General features: G+C 43.3%; 1 protein-coding gene across 4 annotated transcripts in view; it reads right to left on the bottom strand.

The window, feature by feature from the left end:
- The window catches only part of si:ch211-200p22.4 (phosphatidylinositol-binding clathrin assembly protein), a 160,561-nt gene that overhangs the window by 77,185 nt on the left and 66,013 nt on the right, over positions 1–17,363 (bottom strand). For all 4 annotated transcript variants that reach the window (XM_060931571.1, XM_060931308.1, XM_060931479.1 and 1 more), the window contains 4 exons: positions 9,237–9,330; positions 6,669–6,780; positions 5,824–5,930; positions 39–80 (listed from right to left, as the gene is read on the bottom strand). In XM_060931571.1, coding sequence (XP_060787554.1) covers positions 39–80; positions 5,824–5,930; positions 6,669–6,780; positions 9,237–9,330 — 355 coding nt within the window. The remainder of the gene's footprint in view (positions 1–38; positions 81–5,823; positions 5,931–6,668; positions 6,781–9,236; positions 9,331–17,363) is intronic.

Below are 17,363 nucleotides of genomic sequence, written 5' to 3' on the forward strand. Positions count from 1 at the left end.
AAGAGGGTGGAGGAAGTGGAGATGAAATGTACACTGACCTGAGTGAGATCTGGGATGTCACCCTGATCAATCCCAACTTGCTGTGACGTACGAACAAAAAACAAAACACACACACACACACACACACACACACACAAGGGGGGGGGATAAAGAGGGAGGGAAAAAAAAAAAGAATACATAACAAGGGGTCATTACATCATGCAGTGTATAACTGAAAAACAACAAAAAGATCGATGTGAACAGAAACATGAAGGTCACCCATGCTGCAGCTTACTCAGGAGAGATGGACATGAATGTAGATGTGGATGATGCTTTAAACGGCCGAGACTTGGAAGCAACTTAAAAAACACAAAATAAGCCGTGACACCGCTGCATATCACACGCAAAACGAAGACCGAGTCTTTAATGAGAGCAAGTGGAAAGAATTGAAAAATCCAACCAAGATGGACATTTTGCTGGAGAGAAAAAAAACAAACCCAATTTAAAAATCGTGTTTCAGACACTCGCTGCATTTAAAGGAGAGAGAAGAAAAAAAAAAAAAGCAAATCAGCATGTGAAATGCAGCCCTCTGTTCAGAAAGAAGGTGCTACAGCACTGACGGTTCAGAAAGAAGCTAACGCTGATCACGCCAGGAAGAGCGAGCGCGTGAAAGAAAAACACGACAGACGGAAACTGTGGAGAAGCGTAAAAGAGACACAAATAGCCAGAGACAGAAAGCAAACGTGAGAACCTTCTTTCTCTACACTGCATCTATAACATACAGGGCCATTTATATCAAGACTGATGACGCTGTGAAGATCAATTTTTGTTCCTGAAAACGTGGATGGCACGTCTCTGCGACACAATTTGTATTATTCTATCCACAACCACTGGATATGAGCAATCGTGTGCTCTGATTGGCTACTCTACTACTAGGATAATCAGCTTGTATACCGGGAGGAGAGAAAAACTAAATGGCAGCGCGCGTTGCGGAATCAGAGGAGGAAATAAAAACTACTTGAAAACAAAAACCACAAAAAGCAACAAAATATGGAAAAAAAAAAAAAAGGATTTGATGGCAGGAACGCATCTCTCTCATTTTTCACAAATTGCTGCTATCATTTCGCCAGGCTGTTTACATTCTTCATCTTTAAGCATTAAAATTAGATTTTTTTTTTTTATTTATAAAAAGACTGGTTCAAAAGCTCAAAGAACTTTGAAAATTACAGCGTCCAAAGAAGAATTCAATAAACGTCTAAAGCTCATTCTTATACCTCGGCATGACAGCAAGACGGCACTTTCTACAAAACACTAAAAAAAAAAAAGTCCATTTGTGCAGCCATCCATAGGTTTTTAAAAAGTCCGCCTCAGCAGAAATTATTTTGTCGGACGTTTTGTATAAAATTACTTATTGAATTTGCAAAAAATAAATTTAAAAAAAAAATGTTCCATTTCTCAAAATCCAGTGACTGTGGATAGAATAAACGTGTTATTTCCCAGCTGGGAGGTCCGTATGGTGAAATACCGTGACCGAGGTCTTGAAAAGTACTGAGTGAGGCCCTCTGGGCCGAGGTCACAGTATTTCACCATACAGAGCGACCTTAAGCTGCTAAAATAATATATATTTTTTTCTTTATCAAATTCTAACAGAAAACGGGAGCGCCCGAAAGGGAAAACCGAGCCGAGCCGCCATTTTTAATCCTCATTCACGGCTGTAATGCAAATGGCTTCCTCCTCGGTATACAAGTGCACTTCCATGGCAGGAGGAAAAAAAAAAAAAAAATCCCTATTTTGCCGCCTACGTAGTCCCCTATTTATACAAAATTGAGTCATTCAGGATTCAGCCATGTTTTTGCTCGGCGTTAGCAAGTTAGAGGTTTTTAGCTTTCTCCTGAAATGTTTTCTTTTATTTCTTCTTCCTCAGGGTAGTAAAACTCGCTTTCGCTGTGAATACTGTGTCATTATCGCTATCCATGCTGTAAAATTAATGCTATTCTCCTGAGAAATGCTGGCAAAAATTTATAACATTTTTGATAATCTTATGAATAAATATTTTAAAAAAAAGATAAAAATGTCAACCAAAAAAAAAAAAAAAAGCTACGATGTGAACGAGCGAGTCGCCGGAGGTTCATAACCAGGGTCCATATCGTTGAATATGGACCCGCTCGTCAGCCAATCAGAGCGCAGGATTTGATAGAATCCGCACCGCAAAAAAAAAGTTATTCCCCTCACTCATCATACGTGGCTTACAGCCGATTGTCAGCTCATGTATGACTTGATTTTGTGGAATAACTTACAGCTGTAATCAGCTTAACTTTTTTTAAGTTAAAAAAAAAAATCAATTAATTAAACCCTTAATTCATTCTAATGAATGAATCAGCTCATTATAATTTTAAGATCTGATGTTATTCTTTTAATGGCCTTACCAAATTTCAGGGCTTTGAACCGGTTCAAGGAACGAAAACCGGGAACTTTTTCTATTTCACATGGAACAGAAACGAAACCAGAAACTTTATTATTTTTTATGTACCGGAACAGAAACGCTTATTAAAAATAATGGTAACCGGTTAATACCGGTTTTTATTTCGTTACTCAAAGTTTCCGTAGCCTACAAATTAAAAAGTCATTCTTCTCCTGCACAAGTTTCTATGACCCGCTGGGGTTCACTTCCTGTGTGACGTTCGCTGACTGAATGGAGAGAGCGGGAGGGTGGACTACTATCACGTCTCCATGTGATAAAGTGAGTAATTGCATTACTGAGTGTCTGAGCAAAGAAGAGCCTGAACGTTGCAACCTCCCTATTGGCTGTTTGTAAAAATGTATCAGTTGTTGCCCCTCCCACAGGAATCATCGCGGGCTCGAGAGACGAGACCTGACGAGTTAGTTCGTTGGTAGCAGAACAAAATGTCTGGACACAAATCGGGTTTTCAGAAAAGGAAAGAAAATAAACGGAGGGTCGAAAATACAAAAAAAGGAGGCAGAAAATGCACAACGAGTTTTAAGGTAGGACAAATGGTTACTTTTCTGAGGCAGCCCGCCGTGGCTGCCTGCAGCCTTATTTATTATAGCCCATTTAGTTAAAATAGTTGATATAAAATGTTTATAGTTATAGTTATGTGATGGTTGTCCTGATTTAGACTGGTGTTTTTTTTTTGGGGGGGGGGGGGGGGGGGGGGGGGGGGTTGCGCGATGTTGCACCCGGGTCCAGATTAGGGCAGAACCGGCCCTGGCTACATTTCAGGTGTTGTTTGTTTTATGAATGTATGTACTTGCATAGATGTGTACTTGGTCTTCCAATATGGCGCCTAACAAAATCTCGCGGCGCGGTGACGTCATGCGGTAGCCCTCTATAGGGCCTGACTAGCCTTTGGTAACACACTAAACGAATTATCTTTCATTTTTGGCACTTTTTCTGTTTGTGTAGATGGGAAGACATACTGAGAATCCAAATCGCCAACATTTGAAATAATAATTGTTTTGAATTATTTCTTGTCTTATTTAATGAAGGTTGTAATAGAATTAGCCTACATTTGGCTTAAGCTGGATGAGACAGAGATATAATTTTATAGCCATTTGTTAAACAGCTGACAGGGAACGTAATTAACCGTTCCGGGAATGAAATTTTTTTATTCTAACCGGTTCGGGAACGTCTATTTAATGGTGGAACCCAAAACCGGAAACGTTAAAATTCCGTTTCTGTTCGGAACGAACCAATAGGAAAAAAATTCTGATTCAAAGCCCTGCCAAATTTAGACACTTCAGCTACTAAAAGTACATCTGTCGGACTTAACGATAAGATTTGATTAAATATTTATCTAACGTTTCCTGGCTTAAAGCTTAAATTTTCTTCTGGTCCCAAGAAGTATTGTTAATAAGTAATAATTAAAATAAGTTAGCGCGGATCGCGGCGAATTTCTGTTCAGCTATTTGCGTGACCAGCCGTCGCGTGACGTCATTCAAGGCAAACAAACCCCTTGAGTTTGAGTCCACTTCCGTTTATTTGCATTCACCGACTGCTTCGCAACGGCCATAGGTTCATACATGTATGGTTTCACCTCTCGATATTCAATTTGGAGACTTCCTACTTCAAAACTGCGATCGGACATTTTACACAACCTCTCACGACCAAAGTCCGTACACGTGTGCTCGGTTCGCAAGTAAACACAGAGCTGCTCCTGGTCTGTTTGGCTTAAATGACGTCACGACGACGGACGGTCCCCTGGCGGTGAAAGTGCGCATAAGTGAGATGTAAACAAACCTTCGGAAATTACGCAAACCAGTACATTTTAACCGGTTTATTCAATTTTAGGGTGCAAATTAGACACTAGGAAGACTGAATTTGCTTTTTGGGTCGTTCTTCTAGACAAAGTTGATATTCTACACTACCGTTCAAAAGTTTGGGGTCACTTTGAAATGTCCTTATTTTTGAAAGAAAAGCACTGTTCTTTTCAATGAAGATCACTTTAAACTAATCAGAAATGCACTCTATACATTGCTAATGTGGTAAATGACTATTCTAGCTGCAAATGTGTGGTTTTTGGTGCAATATCTCCATAGGTGTATAGAGGCCCATTTCCAGCAACTCTCACTCCAGTGTTCTAATGGTACAATGTGTTTGCTCATTGCCTCAGAAGGCTAATGGATGATTAGAAAACCCTTGTACAATCATGTTAGCACAGCTGAAAACAGTTTAGCTCTTTAGAGAAGCTATAAAACTGACCTTCCTTTGAGCAGATTGAGGTTCTGGAGCATCACATTTGTGGGGTCGATTAAATGCTCAAAATGGCCAGAAAAATGGCTCGACTATATTTTCTATTCATTTTACAACTTATGGTGGGAAATAAAAGTGTGACTTTTCATGGAAAACACAAAATTGTCTGGGTGACCCCAAACTTCTGAACGGTAGTGTATGTTCCACCTCCGACTGTTGCCTATGACCTTTAAGACTCTCATAGGTTCCTAAAGAGCTTTTCAGGAATTGAAAGGACACCTTCGGTGAGAAGAAACCAACATACGAAATTAAGTGCGTGCGTTTACCGTATTTTCTGGACTATAAGCCGCTACTTTTTTCCTAGGTTTTGAACCATGCGGCTTATACAAAGGTGCGGCTATTCTGTGGATTTTTCTTCCACCGCTGGGGGCGCTCTAACCGGAAGTAGAATCAAAAATAAGACAGACGAAAAATCAATGCAAAGAAGAATTAGCAGATCTTTAGCAGATAGAACACGCACGACAAATTACTAACTGGTAATTATTTTCAAATCCAGCGAAGATGATTAAAGTGACTTGTGGTTTCAAACAGGAGAAATGAAGGTAAATAAATACCGGTTATTTGCTCTTGGTTCTGTTCCGTTTTAATCAGCAAAGTTGCTGCCGTGTTAAAAGGCACTGTTCGGAAAGAATCTGTTCAGGTACATACATGTACATTTACAGTACAAAATCGTTCTGTACATGCAGTAAATATCTAATTTTTCAACATAGATATCCGCGGCTTATAGCCCGGTGCGGCTTGTTTATCTTTTTTAAATTTTTTTTTAAAAAATAGAGCGGATGCGGCTTATATACAGGTGCGCTCTATAGTCCAGAAAATACGGTAACTAAAGTAAAGCTTCGATATACTGGCTCCATTTATTTATAACCGTAAATAAGGTCGGAAGAAGCCACGGCCACACTACATCCATCCCTCCCTCCTGGCATGGCGGAACAAGTGACTGCGAGACTCGTGTCTGATTGGTTTACCGACTAAAAAGTACGCACGACGACGACTGCGGGACATCAGAGTCCACCTTCAGAGAGTGTGTGTGTGTGTGTGTGTGTGTGTATTTATAAGACCTCAAACAGTACCTCTGCTACTTTGAGAAACTCTGACAGCTTGGTCATCCTGTACAGGAACTTTTTGTAGATGTCCAAAGCGTCTTTGCACTGGTTCTTCTTCATATCAAAATATTTTTCTGTGGAGATAAAAGAACAGCTGCCGTTAGAGGAGCGATTTGAGCAAAGGCTGTAATTACCATATCAGCGAGCTGTCAAAACACGCGCAACTGCCTGAAAGCGCTGACAAGATGCAGACAAACGGAGGGAGCTAAATTGCCTGATTGAGGAAAGCGGGTGCATCAAAACGCACGCTCGCTCAGTCAGTCACTCGGAGGCATCAGCTGCAGCACAGTCTCAGAATCAGCCATTAAAAACGGCTCGGACTTGACGGCGCTAGTGCGCTAAAAAAAGCTTACGGGATAAAGCAACCGTTGTGGAGATTTGAGCCACGTCAGTGCCGACAATAGCATTTTTCTGTGCTCTGCTAACACTCGCCGCTTCATGAAGACAGGAACGGTCAGGCTGCTCGATAGTGCCTCTCGCACTCCTAATGATACGGTCTCGCCTGCTGAGTGATGACAACCTTTCCTCTGGGAGAGTGAGGACAGAGCACGCTTCACCCAGACGGCGAGACGCGAGAGCAGGCTTCTCCAAGACGCTTTCTCCGAGGGATTGAGAACTGCGCGCACTCCTCAGAGCGACAGATTAGAACACACCCCCGTGGCTGAGAACACAGTCATCCTTTGAGCAAGGAAGAACAGGGCACTGATCTGAGCGCGCAAGATTAGGACACACCCAAGTGAACGAGACTAGGGCGCTCTTTTCTGAGGGAGTGAGATTAGGACACACCTCTGTGCTATCAGAGAGCGTCTTACCCAGCAGGTTGATGACCCCTTCGTTGTAGGCGGCGAACAGACGGATCGAGTCTTTAAAAAGCAGCATGAAGGCAGCGTTGATCACACCATTGGTGAGCTCGTTAGGGTTGGCCTGGAAACACACACACACACACACACACACACACACACACACACACACACACACAGAGACAAGTTTACTCAAGCGTCCACTCTTCACGTCAGCTGACAGTGCTCAGCTGATGAATCCCAACAATGTCAAGTCTTTATTCTCGACACACTGGTTTTTAAAATTTAAAAAAAAAAAAAAAAAAAAAAAAAAACGACGACGACTTCCTGATGATGAATTTTGCGGCTGGCACAAAAGTTAGTTAGCAGGTAGCCCAAGTGTGAATAAAGGTGCGATTTAGGTTTTCACCACAGGAACACGAGCTAATTTTAGTTCCAGGGCCATTTTTATTTTTGATCCAGGTGAAGAAATTCTCTACAGACCAGGAACCACAGACAGACAGACAGAGAGAGAGAGAAGTTGCTTTAACCTCCTAAGGCCCAAGCTGGTTTTTTTTACATGCATTTTTTATTTCTCTTTGCTATTTGGGCTTATTAGAACCTGATTAGAATAAAAACCAAGCATCATCTTTTGATAAGATGTACTTTTAGAGAAAAAGTATGTCCACATATGTGGATTCTTGTTCCGAATTTCCATAAAGTGCTGTCCACGTATGTGACTGCTAAGCCCTAGGAGGTTAAACCCATCACTGCTGAACCCCCTCATTCGATCTTCCCATCAGTGGTTCTCAAAGACCCCCAGAGGCTCGGTGATTTTTAATATATTACAATTATAGGGGTGTTCACACGGCAACTTTTACTCCGGTGTAGCACCGGGGCTGCCCCGGTAGAGCGTTCACACGGTACAAAGTTATCCCGGTGTAGCCCCTGAAAGCTGCTTAAACCGGTGCAAATCTAACCCTGCTTGGGAGGGGGTTTAAGAAATTTACTCCGGAGTAAATGCTAGTTTGCGGGGCAGCACCGATATAAAATGGGACGTCTGAACGCTACAGGGGTAGACTCGCTACGCGTGAGGAGAGTTGATTACATACGGGCATTGCATAATTTGCATCCTGGTATTTTGCGCTTCCAAAATGGCGAATATCAACAACAGAACTGCGTGTCTTCCAGTGTTGCCAGATTGGGCGGTTTTAAGTGCATTTTGGCGGATTTGAACACATTTTGGGCTGGAAAACGTCAGCGGTATCTGGCAACACTGGTGTCTTCATCCACGTTGTTTTCCCAGCGCTTGGTGACGCCATGACAACCGGGAAAAGGAAGTACATTTTCACGCATGCGCATATTTCATTTCCGCATTATTACTATCGTATAGCACGGTCGCAAAGACTGCCGTGTGAACGCCAGTGGGGGTGCACCGGTGCTAACACGCTTCTCTCTAGTAAGCGGGTTTGTGACGTGTGAACGCTCCACAAAATTTACACCGGTGTAAGATATATCGCAACAAAATACATCGGTGCAGCATCGATGCAAATATGTGCCGTGTGAACACCCCTTATGAAAATCACAAGTCATGAGACTGCAAGATCATGTTCATCTACAAACTAAAGTGAAGCCTGCTTTTAGAACACGCCCGTGTTTGGTATACCACGTGCTGATGTCCCTGCTCCACAGCATGGGTCTCTCTGCTGCGAACGTTACACAACACTTATAGATCCTTAGGTTCGGGTCGATTTCAGAATCCCGGACTACAGAGAGTTTCAGCAGAAATTCGCTCAGAGTCGCACTGTAGCTGCGCTTTTAAGCTCTGGGAAAGTGATTATTCTTCAAGTCAAGCTTTCAATTCTGTACTATAACTTAATAGGTCAGATTTGTCTTCGGTGTTGGATTGATCACGCAGACAGACGGCAAAATATGGAAGTAACCATAAGCTAGTTTTTAGTTTTGGCTAGGTTCTTGCTCAAACTCATAAAATCAGTTTTTCTTTGGCTAAATCAGACAAAAAAAAAAAAAAAGGAACGCCCAGTGGAGGTTCGGTGCCTTGTTCAAGAGCACTTCAGCCATTCCTGCTTGTCCAGAGACTCAAACTATTAACCTTTTCCCAAAGCTGCTTCTCTAAAGCCAGTATCTCACTGGGCTGCGACAGCCTGCGACTAGCTGGAGACGCAACAATTGCGATAAAATATGCGAATTAGCGATAATTTTCACTTGGAATCACACTGAATTGATATTCGCATATTTTATCGCTATTGTGTCTCCAACTAGTTGCAGACTGTCGCAGCCCAGTGAGATACTGGCTGAACTCGCACTTCCTGTCTCACGGAAACCGACTTGAGAAGGGTTCGCGACGGCTTTGCGACTATTTTGAGAGAAATCGTGTCGCATGAAACTCTCGCGAATGACGTTCACAAGCTGTCGCAGCGCAGTGAGATACTGGCTTAACCAAGCGTAAGCTGATTATTTGAAATGAGCACAAAAAGTCATTAGTCTCTGTGCCTGCCTACACAACAGTACACAGAAAAACACATTCAGTATAATACGGCAAGACACACACAGGTATATTACACACAGACAGAGACACACCTGAAAGTCGAGCAGAGCATCCAGCTGGTTCTGAATAATGGGCAGAGTTTTGATCAGCTTCTCTGTATTCATGGTGCGCATCACTCCATCAATACTGCACAACGCACAAACACACACGTGAACAAACAAAAACAGACAGACAAACAACTAAAAGGTCCTGAAATCTCTCACAGCCTCTAGTCTTCAGGGGAAAAGAAAAAAACACCCCAAAACCCCACACACTGTTCCTGATGTGCCATGTATGCTTCCCGGCAGCAAGTTTACCTGCACACTAATATTCCACATAATCTTTTGAACGTTATCCGGGTCCCGTAACCAGCATATTCACGGAGATATTCAGACTTTAGCATTGTCAGATTAAGACTTGTGACCGACAGTCAGGTTTCAGGAGCATTCTTTGTATAGAGTGCACAAACCAACAACGGCACAATTGCATGTAAACAGGAACATACAGTACCAGTCAAAAAGTTTGAACACTCTTCCTAATTGGATTTTTTTTTATATAAATAAAGTACAAAACCCACACACGACACTGTCTTAAGCCTAGGGTCACAACCGGACGTACGATTTTTTGGCCGTACAATTTTTGGAGTTTCCCAAATCGCTGCGTTTTTTTTTGTTCGTGGAGAAAGACGCACATTGACCAAGTTTGTCTTGCAACCTGAAAAAAATGTAAGCGCCCGTAGAGTTTGTTTGACATGACAAAGAACCTCTGCGGCCGGTCTACGGCTCGAAAATCAGCACGTCACACGCGCACCCTCCGTGCGCTTTTTGCACGTAGACCAGCCGTAGGAGCACGTACGGCCGGTTGTGACCGAGGCATTAAAGGATCAATGTTCCTCTTGACTTAGGGCCTCTGCACGCTCTTGCGACAAGGCTTTCGCAGACAGCTTTTCGCAGACAGTTGTAATTTATCGTTGAGCGGGGAGTAATAGGCGTGCGCGATGTTATTCGCTGCCACAACGCAAGGGGGTGCAAAGTCGCGAAATCGCTAGGAGTAGTTGGTGGGTGTGGTTAGTGGAGTGTTTATCCTCCGGTTACTTATAATGACTAGAACTGGAGCCATATAGATGTCCATACTTCCTCACTTCCTCGATCAACCGCTCTTCATGCTGCTCCATCTTCGCTCGTGTTTTTAAAAATGGCAGTCGTGAAAACAAACCAAACCGGGAAAGTAGGGAAGCGGAAGTGCGTGTACAGCGGATGTAGAGTGGACCAATCAGAGCCCTCTTGTCTGCGAGGCTTCTGCGGTGGTCACAATTTTTGGGAGGTGCACGCAGAGCATCTGCGAAGGTGGGGGGGGGGGGCTACGCAGACGCCATCTGCGGCACCGTCTGCGAGGACTGGGTTGTCAGCATAAATTGGCCTTTAGTTAAGCAGTTCTTGACACATGGATTACTGCAGTTGTGGAATAGGGTTATTTACCGTATTTAAAAATTTGATCTCAAATGCACTAAGGCGGCAAGAAATTTCACTAACCTTTGACGAGGCACACCTGTTTAAAGCGAGACGGTCTTTCGATTTCATAAAATCGGTGAAATTTAGTCCCCTCTGAAATTTGGTCAGCATGATGCATGTTCATTTCTGTAATCTCTCACAAAATAATCAGGCCATTCTGTGGCTGGGAAGTTATTTAATTTGAGCGGATTCCTGAGCAAATAATTGTTCGCTTCACGCAGTCAAAGGAAGTCCGTGTGCTGCGCATGCGCAGGTTTACAGCATTCCGTCGCTAAACGAACAGCTGATCACACCGAGGTGCTCGCTGACTGCTGATACGCAATGTCTTTTTGCCTTGCTTTCCGTTACTGTAGTCGGTCTTTCACGTTTCATTCATGACCTCCATTTTTCTCTCCTGTTTCAAATTTGTATCCTACAATGCCTTGCGCAAACAGGGAAAGCCCACCATATAATGCATGATGCATCTTGTATAGCTTCACAGTGAAGCAAGGAAAAAAAAAAAAGTGGAGAATTTCGGGCCACGTGGCTATAAATTGTTCTATTAAAAAAAAAAAAAACTCAAAATTGAAAGTCCGATTCTAATTCAGTACCTTTCGGTCCAATAAACAAAAATAATGGTGTCGGGAAAAATCTTATGACCTACACTTAAATCTGAAATGCAGTCTACCTTTACCCGAGCGTGAGGTCTTTAAGGGAAAATCTCAGACCGAGGTCTTGACCTCGTTGTACAAAAAGACCGAGCAGGCGAGGTTAATAAGGAGTTTATTATACGGCTTTTTTAATTTCGAAGATTAAAAGAGACAGCCATGGTGAAGCGGGGGGGGGGCAATAGAGGATAATTTAGGGCCACGTAGCTCTAAATTCATTAACTGTTGCATTTATTTAAAAAAAAAAAAAACACAAAACTGGAAGCCTGTGATTCGAATTCAGTAGCTTTCGGTCCAATAAACAAAAATGACTGTTGGGAAAATTCTTCTTATGACCTACACTTGAAAAATCTGAAAGGCAGTCTAGCTTTAACTGAAAAGCCTTCCAGGTGACTACTTCATGAAGCATACCAGCAAGTGGCCTAGTGGTTAGCGTGTCCGCCTCTCGACTGGGAGATCGCGAGTTCTACTCGCGGTCGGGTCATACCAAACACCATCATAAAAATGGCACCTACTGCCGTCTGGCAAGGCACGCTGCAATATAGATGCGAATGGGAAGTCAAACTCTTGCAGTTATCAGAGGACTAGCCTAGAGCCCTGCACTCCCGTGGGACCCGACGCAAAGCAGTGCGGCGCGGGACAAATTTTGAAAGCTCATTGCGGGCGCGGGCGGGCGGGCGGGAGGGGGAGTGCACAATGCGGGAGAGGTGATAAGCTGCAGTCCCGCCAACTAAAAACGTGTTTAAAATAAAATTTATAAATTATTAATTTATGTCTATCATATATAATTTGTGCTGGATATTTTATTTGGCATTAATAAAAACATTTTAAGATGCCTAAATTTGCGGATTTGGTCTAATCTCGCGTACGTTTCCGATTCCTTTCCGCTCTTCCGTGTTTGAGATCTCCGATCATGGCAGAAGAGCAGAGCTCCTCTAGTGAAGCTCACAGTGCTGCTTTAAAAAGAGGTACATTTGCGTGTTTGGGAAACGCACCCCTGAACGTGAGCTGTAGATATTTATGCTCAAATCCACTCAAAGTAGGGGGCGGGGCACCATCACTCTGTGTCTTTAAATTATATTAATTTCTTAGAGGCCTACTTGTATTTCCTAGAATGTAAATGTGAGGAGTGACATATAAGCTATGTGCAATGTACAATATTCTTAATATCCACTGTAGATTTTGGTAGGTGTGTTGGGCATCTCTGTAAAGCCTCAGCTGCGCATGCCGCCTGGCAACGTGCATCCTCGCTACGTGCGCTAGGTGAAGGATCGGTCAGTGGAGAGCTCAGCTAAGCTCAGCATGTTTAATTCCTCAAGCCAATGACAAGAACTTTCGTGAGAAATAACACGAACGTCTGCATCATGCGGGATTTGCGGGCGGGAGCGGGACAAAATATGGCAAGCGCGGGCGGGAGCGGGACTGAAAATCATAATTCTTTGCGGGAGTGGGCAGGAGCGGGACTGCACAATGCGGGAGCGGGACTGAAAATTCTGTCCCGCGCAGACCTCTAGACTAGCCCCCCCCACTGTAACCCTAGCTATGTAATATAGGCGAGAGGCCAAGGGCTACGGAAACTGAGCTCGGCGCTGCCAAACGTGCCATGAGTGGTGCGGGAAGGATTTTGACCTCATGAAGCTGGTTAAGATAATGCCAACAGCGTAGAACGTGTCAAGGTAAACGCTGGCTACTTTGAAGAATCTACAATATGAAACATTTAAAGGGGAACAGAGGGCAATATATAGAGTAAATATAACAATAAAACACACATTAACGAACCTTATTCAAGACTTACAAAAGTTTTTTGTTCTAAGGTTGGAAAGTTATAGTGTTTTGAAAGTAGCTCGAGCAAACTATTTCCGCAGTTTGAACAGCCCGCCATGATATTAATTTTATCCAATCAGAATGCACGTTCATTTTCTCTGCGTAACACTCACGACGTATGCATGCGCCCAGTCGTGTTGGCTCATTGAGGTTGGGAATAGCACGTGTGAAATACCCGTTTCTGCCTCTTGCGACGATTTCGCAAGTCCACGGGTGGCGCCTATCTCATTGCAGCAAATAAATTCTGCCGGACTCGTGAGCAACTCCACGTTACATTTTCCGCACGAGCGCCACGCCGTGCCACCTGCACGCAGACGCTCTGCCCAACGCTCAGCATCAGTCTCGTCCTCGCCGTCATCCGAGCTTTCTTCTCTTATTTCATCACCGGAGTCGAGAGTACCTCTCCTAGGTTCAAACTGGTACCCTTCTAAGCCATAGCCTGCTTGCAGCGTGTCTTGCGGGATCTCTTTGTATGATTCGACAGAGCTGTCGCTTTCACTTGATGCGCCCGATGCCATGATTACACGCTTATCTTCTCTATTTCGGAGAGTTCCGCTAGTGCAGTGGGTAGCGCTGATGTCATGGTCTTTTAAAAATGGCGACTCTTGTGCGGTTTAGCGTATAAAGTATTATATTTACAATTACCAAGATATTTCGTTGTTTTCTAGTATATAAATTTGATAGAATACGTTACTTTGTCACATCAGCAACTGTATATATTATATTTGGTACCCCTTTAAACACTAACACATGTATGGAATTGCGTTCCATGGGTTATTCCATAGTGCTGATGTCTTCAGTATTGATCAGATTAGATAGAACTTTATTGATCCCTTTAGGAGGGTTCCCTCAGGGAAATTTAAAAAAAATAAAAATAAAAATTAGTGCTGTCAAGCGATTAAAATATTTAATCGCGATTAATGTCGCGACTGTCATAGTTAACTCACGATTAATCGCAATTTAATTGCACATTTTTGTCACATGAAAAACCATTGTAATTCTCTTACCAGCATAAAAATGTGAATGGGCTTGCTTTGTATTGCAAAGCATAACACGTCTTGACACAGCCACTGCAAAGTGAAACCTAAGCCGAGCACCGGTGCTAGCAAAAGAACCAGGAGTGAAGTGATCTACGGCTTGAGTTAGTCTACAACGCACAGTGACATGCTTGATTATAATATAAAGTACACTATTATATTAACTTTAAGTTGTTCGTTGATAAATATTGCATTGAATCTGATCTTTACTGTTTCAGCTCACTTAACACATTCTGTACTTTTACACTTTCTGCCTATTGATGCGTCGCGCTGTCCAATCAGAGGCGGCCAAATTTGCATATTACAGGAAGGATTTCTGGGATAGCATTGAGTTTACAGTGCAGAGGGATCTGGCTTCTTTAGATGCTGTCTTCTTAAAACTGAATAAATATTTAAAAAGAGCCAAATGAGCCAGTCTTTTGAACGGCTCTTTTCAAAGAACGGATCACAAAGATGCGGATCCCATCAAAGAGCCATAAATCCCATCTCTACTAGCACGCCCTGCCCGCGCTGGTTCTTTGGGGGAGGAGGGCAGAGGACTCTGGCTGTGCGGGGCGTGGCATTACAGTCTAGCTGCTAGCGGTTTTCTGTTCCAAGTTCCTGGCAGTTTCAAAAGCTTATGAAAAACCTACATCATTATCACAGAGCGTTAATCTCGCGATAAAAAAAAAAATTATCGCCGTTAAAATTGAGTCAACGCGTTAATAACGCGACATTTTTGACAGCACTAATAAAAATACAATACAGAAAAACCTATGAATGAGTAGGTGTGTACAAACTTCTGACTGGTACTTGAAGTAGAACGTTCATTCATTTTCATTAGCCATGTAAAACAGTAGTAGGAACATGGTCTTTTTCCGAATAAGGACAAAACCCGGAATATTTTGTGCATGTAAAAGCAGTGCCGCAGTGCTTTAAAGGCATATAAACAAACATCTATAAAAAGAAAATTTCAGAAGTAAAAATGAAGGAGGGAAAGAGAAGGGAGGGGAGGAAAAATAAATAAAAATCAGCTGCTTCTTATCCGGAATAATAATAATAATAATAATGCAGTTGTTCAGGATAATTAAAATACCACTGACGCCCGAGATGTTTTCCGAACAGCATATTTTGACGTGAGGATTTTTCATCATTAGCCTTGAAGAAAAGCAACCCTGATGTAATGAGGATAGCTGGAGGTCGACCTGCCACACTCACACGGTTAATACTGCACTGTGAGACACAAACAGCTAAATAACACTCTGGGCAGGAAGTGGGAAAGAGAAGAAAAAAAAAAAAAAAAGGAGGGGGTGAGCGAGCAAGAGAGCGAGATGGGTTCTAAATATCAGCTCATCACACTGCAGCACAATGGACGCTCCCGAGAGGCATGTCGCTCACACGGTCTTTAAATAATCAGCTCCATCAGTTTATCGCGGTAACTTCATTAGTGCGCTAACAGGCGCGCCTGACTCGACTGAGCCCACAGAGACCGGGCTCAGGCACGCTCGACAGTACACACAACGTTACAGTCGCTAAATTAAAGAGCATGTCGTATAAGGAACCACCGGCTATTGTTATTTATATTTAGAACCTGAATTCATCTGGCCGTGTTTGTCTCGTACCATATTACGTCCTCGAATGATTATTACACACTGTACATTCCTTAAGCACTATTTGGACAGGATAAGATTACTTACAAGAAACGTCCAGAGGATATTACACGCTCGCATGAAGATGTGGTGAACATATTTTTTCCCGCCCCAACAGGAGAAGATAAACTTCATACCTTCATGCGACCGTGTAACGTTCTTTATATTAATATAGGCACATCCATTTTAAAAAAAAAAATAATTTATTTTGACAATGCGTATCTAGTCAGCGGGAAAACACGGAGAGTGGCGTCAGAGTGAAATATCGGGAATTATCCATACAGGACACTTTTCCGACGGAATAAAAACAGTGTGTTCTATTCCCTTCTAGCGGCTTCCAGGCATTTGGTTTGATAGCATGCAATACTGGTAGCATATCGCTTATCCTCCGTACATTACGTCACACTACCCGATGGAGAATGAGCGCTGAGTGTGGTTTATGATATTGCATGGTTGTCAAGACATGACGTCGCACGTCGGAGCTGATGCGAATATTCGATGAGAGAGTTCTCTGATGCGCATGCGCAGAAGCATTGGTTCGCCAGCGGTAAATTGAAAACGCCATAAAATACGTATTGCACGCAAAACTTCCACGCTAGCGAGCAACTGTGGCAATTCGCAAACAAACATGGCTGCCAGATTTGCTACATTAAATAGGGAAGATTGAGAGAATCAAATGTGTATGTAGAAGAATAATAACGGCTGGTTTCAAGTCAAGTTTATTTGTATAGCGCTTTTAACAATAAACACTGTCGCAAAGCAGCTTTACAGAATTTGGACGACTTTAAACGTGAGCCAGTTTTATCCCTAATCTATCCCCGATGAGCAAGCCTGTGGCGACGGTGGCGAGGGAAAACTCCCTCAGACGACATGAGGAAGAAACCTCGAGAGGAACCAGACTCAAAAGGGAATCCATCCTCATCTGGGTGATGACGGATAGCGTGAGAACATTAAACAGTTTTAACATGAAGTCAGGTTTCGTGGTATACTAGTACTTATTGCCTGTGAACCTGATTTCCTCTGAATGGTGCGCTTCACAGGGGCTGTGCTGGTCACCGTGCTCTGTCAAAACGACGTAAAAATCGCTCCCCGAAGTCACCAGCGATTATGAGGTTCCGTACAATTGAAATTGCCAGGCGAGTCAGGAAGGGGATTCCCCACTGAGGCAGCGTGCAGTGTGCTAGCGTGAGCATGTAGCCTATGGGAAACGAATAGCGTGTTGGATTAGCACTAATCCCATGTTTTGGGAAAACACATGTTGTCTTGGACCCCTCCGAGGTGTCAATCCATGTCGATTTGCACAGGGGAAGACAGACAGACAGCCTATATAGGGCGGCGCCGAGCTCAGTTTCTGTAGCCCTCGGCCTCTCGCCTATATCACATAGCTAGGGTTACGGGGGGGGGGGGGGGGTGTCCTCCAGTAACCACGAGAGAGTTTGACAGCGTGCCTTGCCAGACGGCAGTAGGCGCCATTTTTATGATGGTCTTTGGTATGACCCAACCGCGAGTAGAACTCACGATCTCCCGATCGAG

This window comes from Neoarius graeffei, chromosome 1, assembly GCF_027579695.1.
Source record: "Neoarius graeffei isolate fNeoGra1 chromosome 1, fNeoGra1.pri, whole genome shotgun sequence".
Taxonomy (NCBI): domain Eukaryota; kingdom Metazoa; phylum Chordata; class Actinopteri; order Siluriformes; family Ariidae; genus Neoarius; species Neoarius graeffei.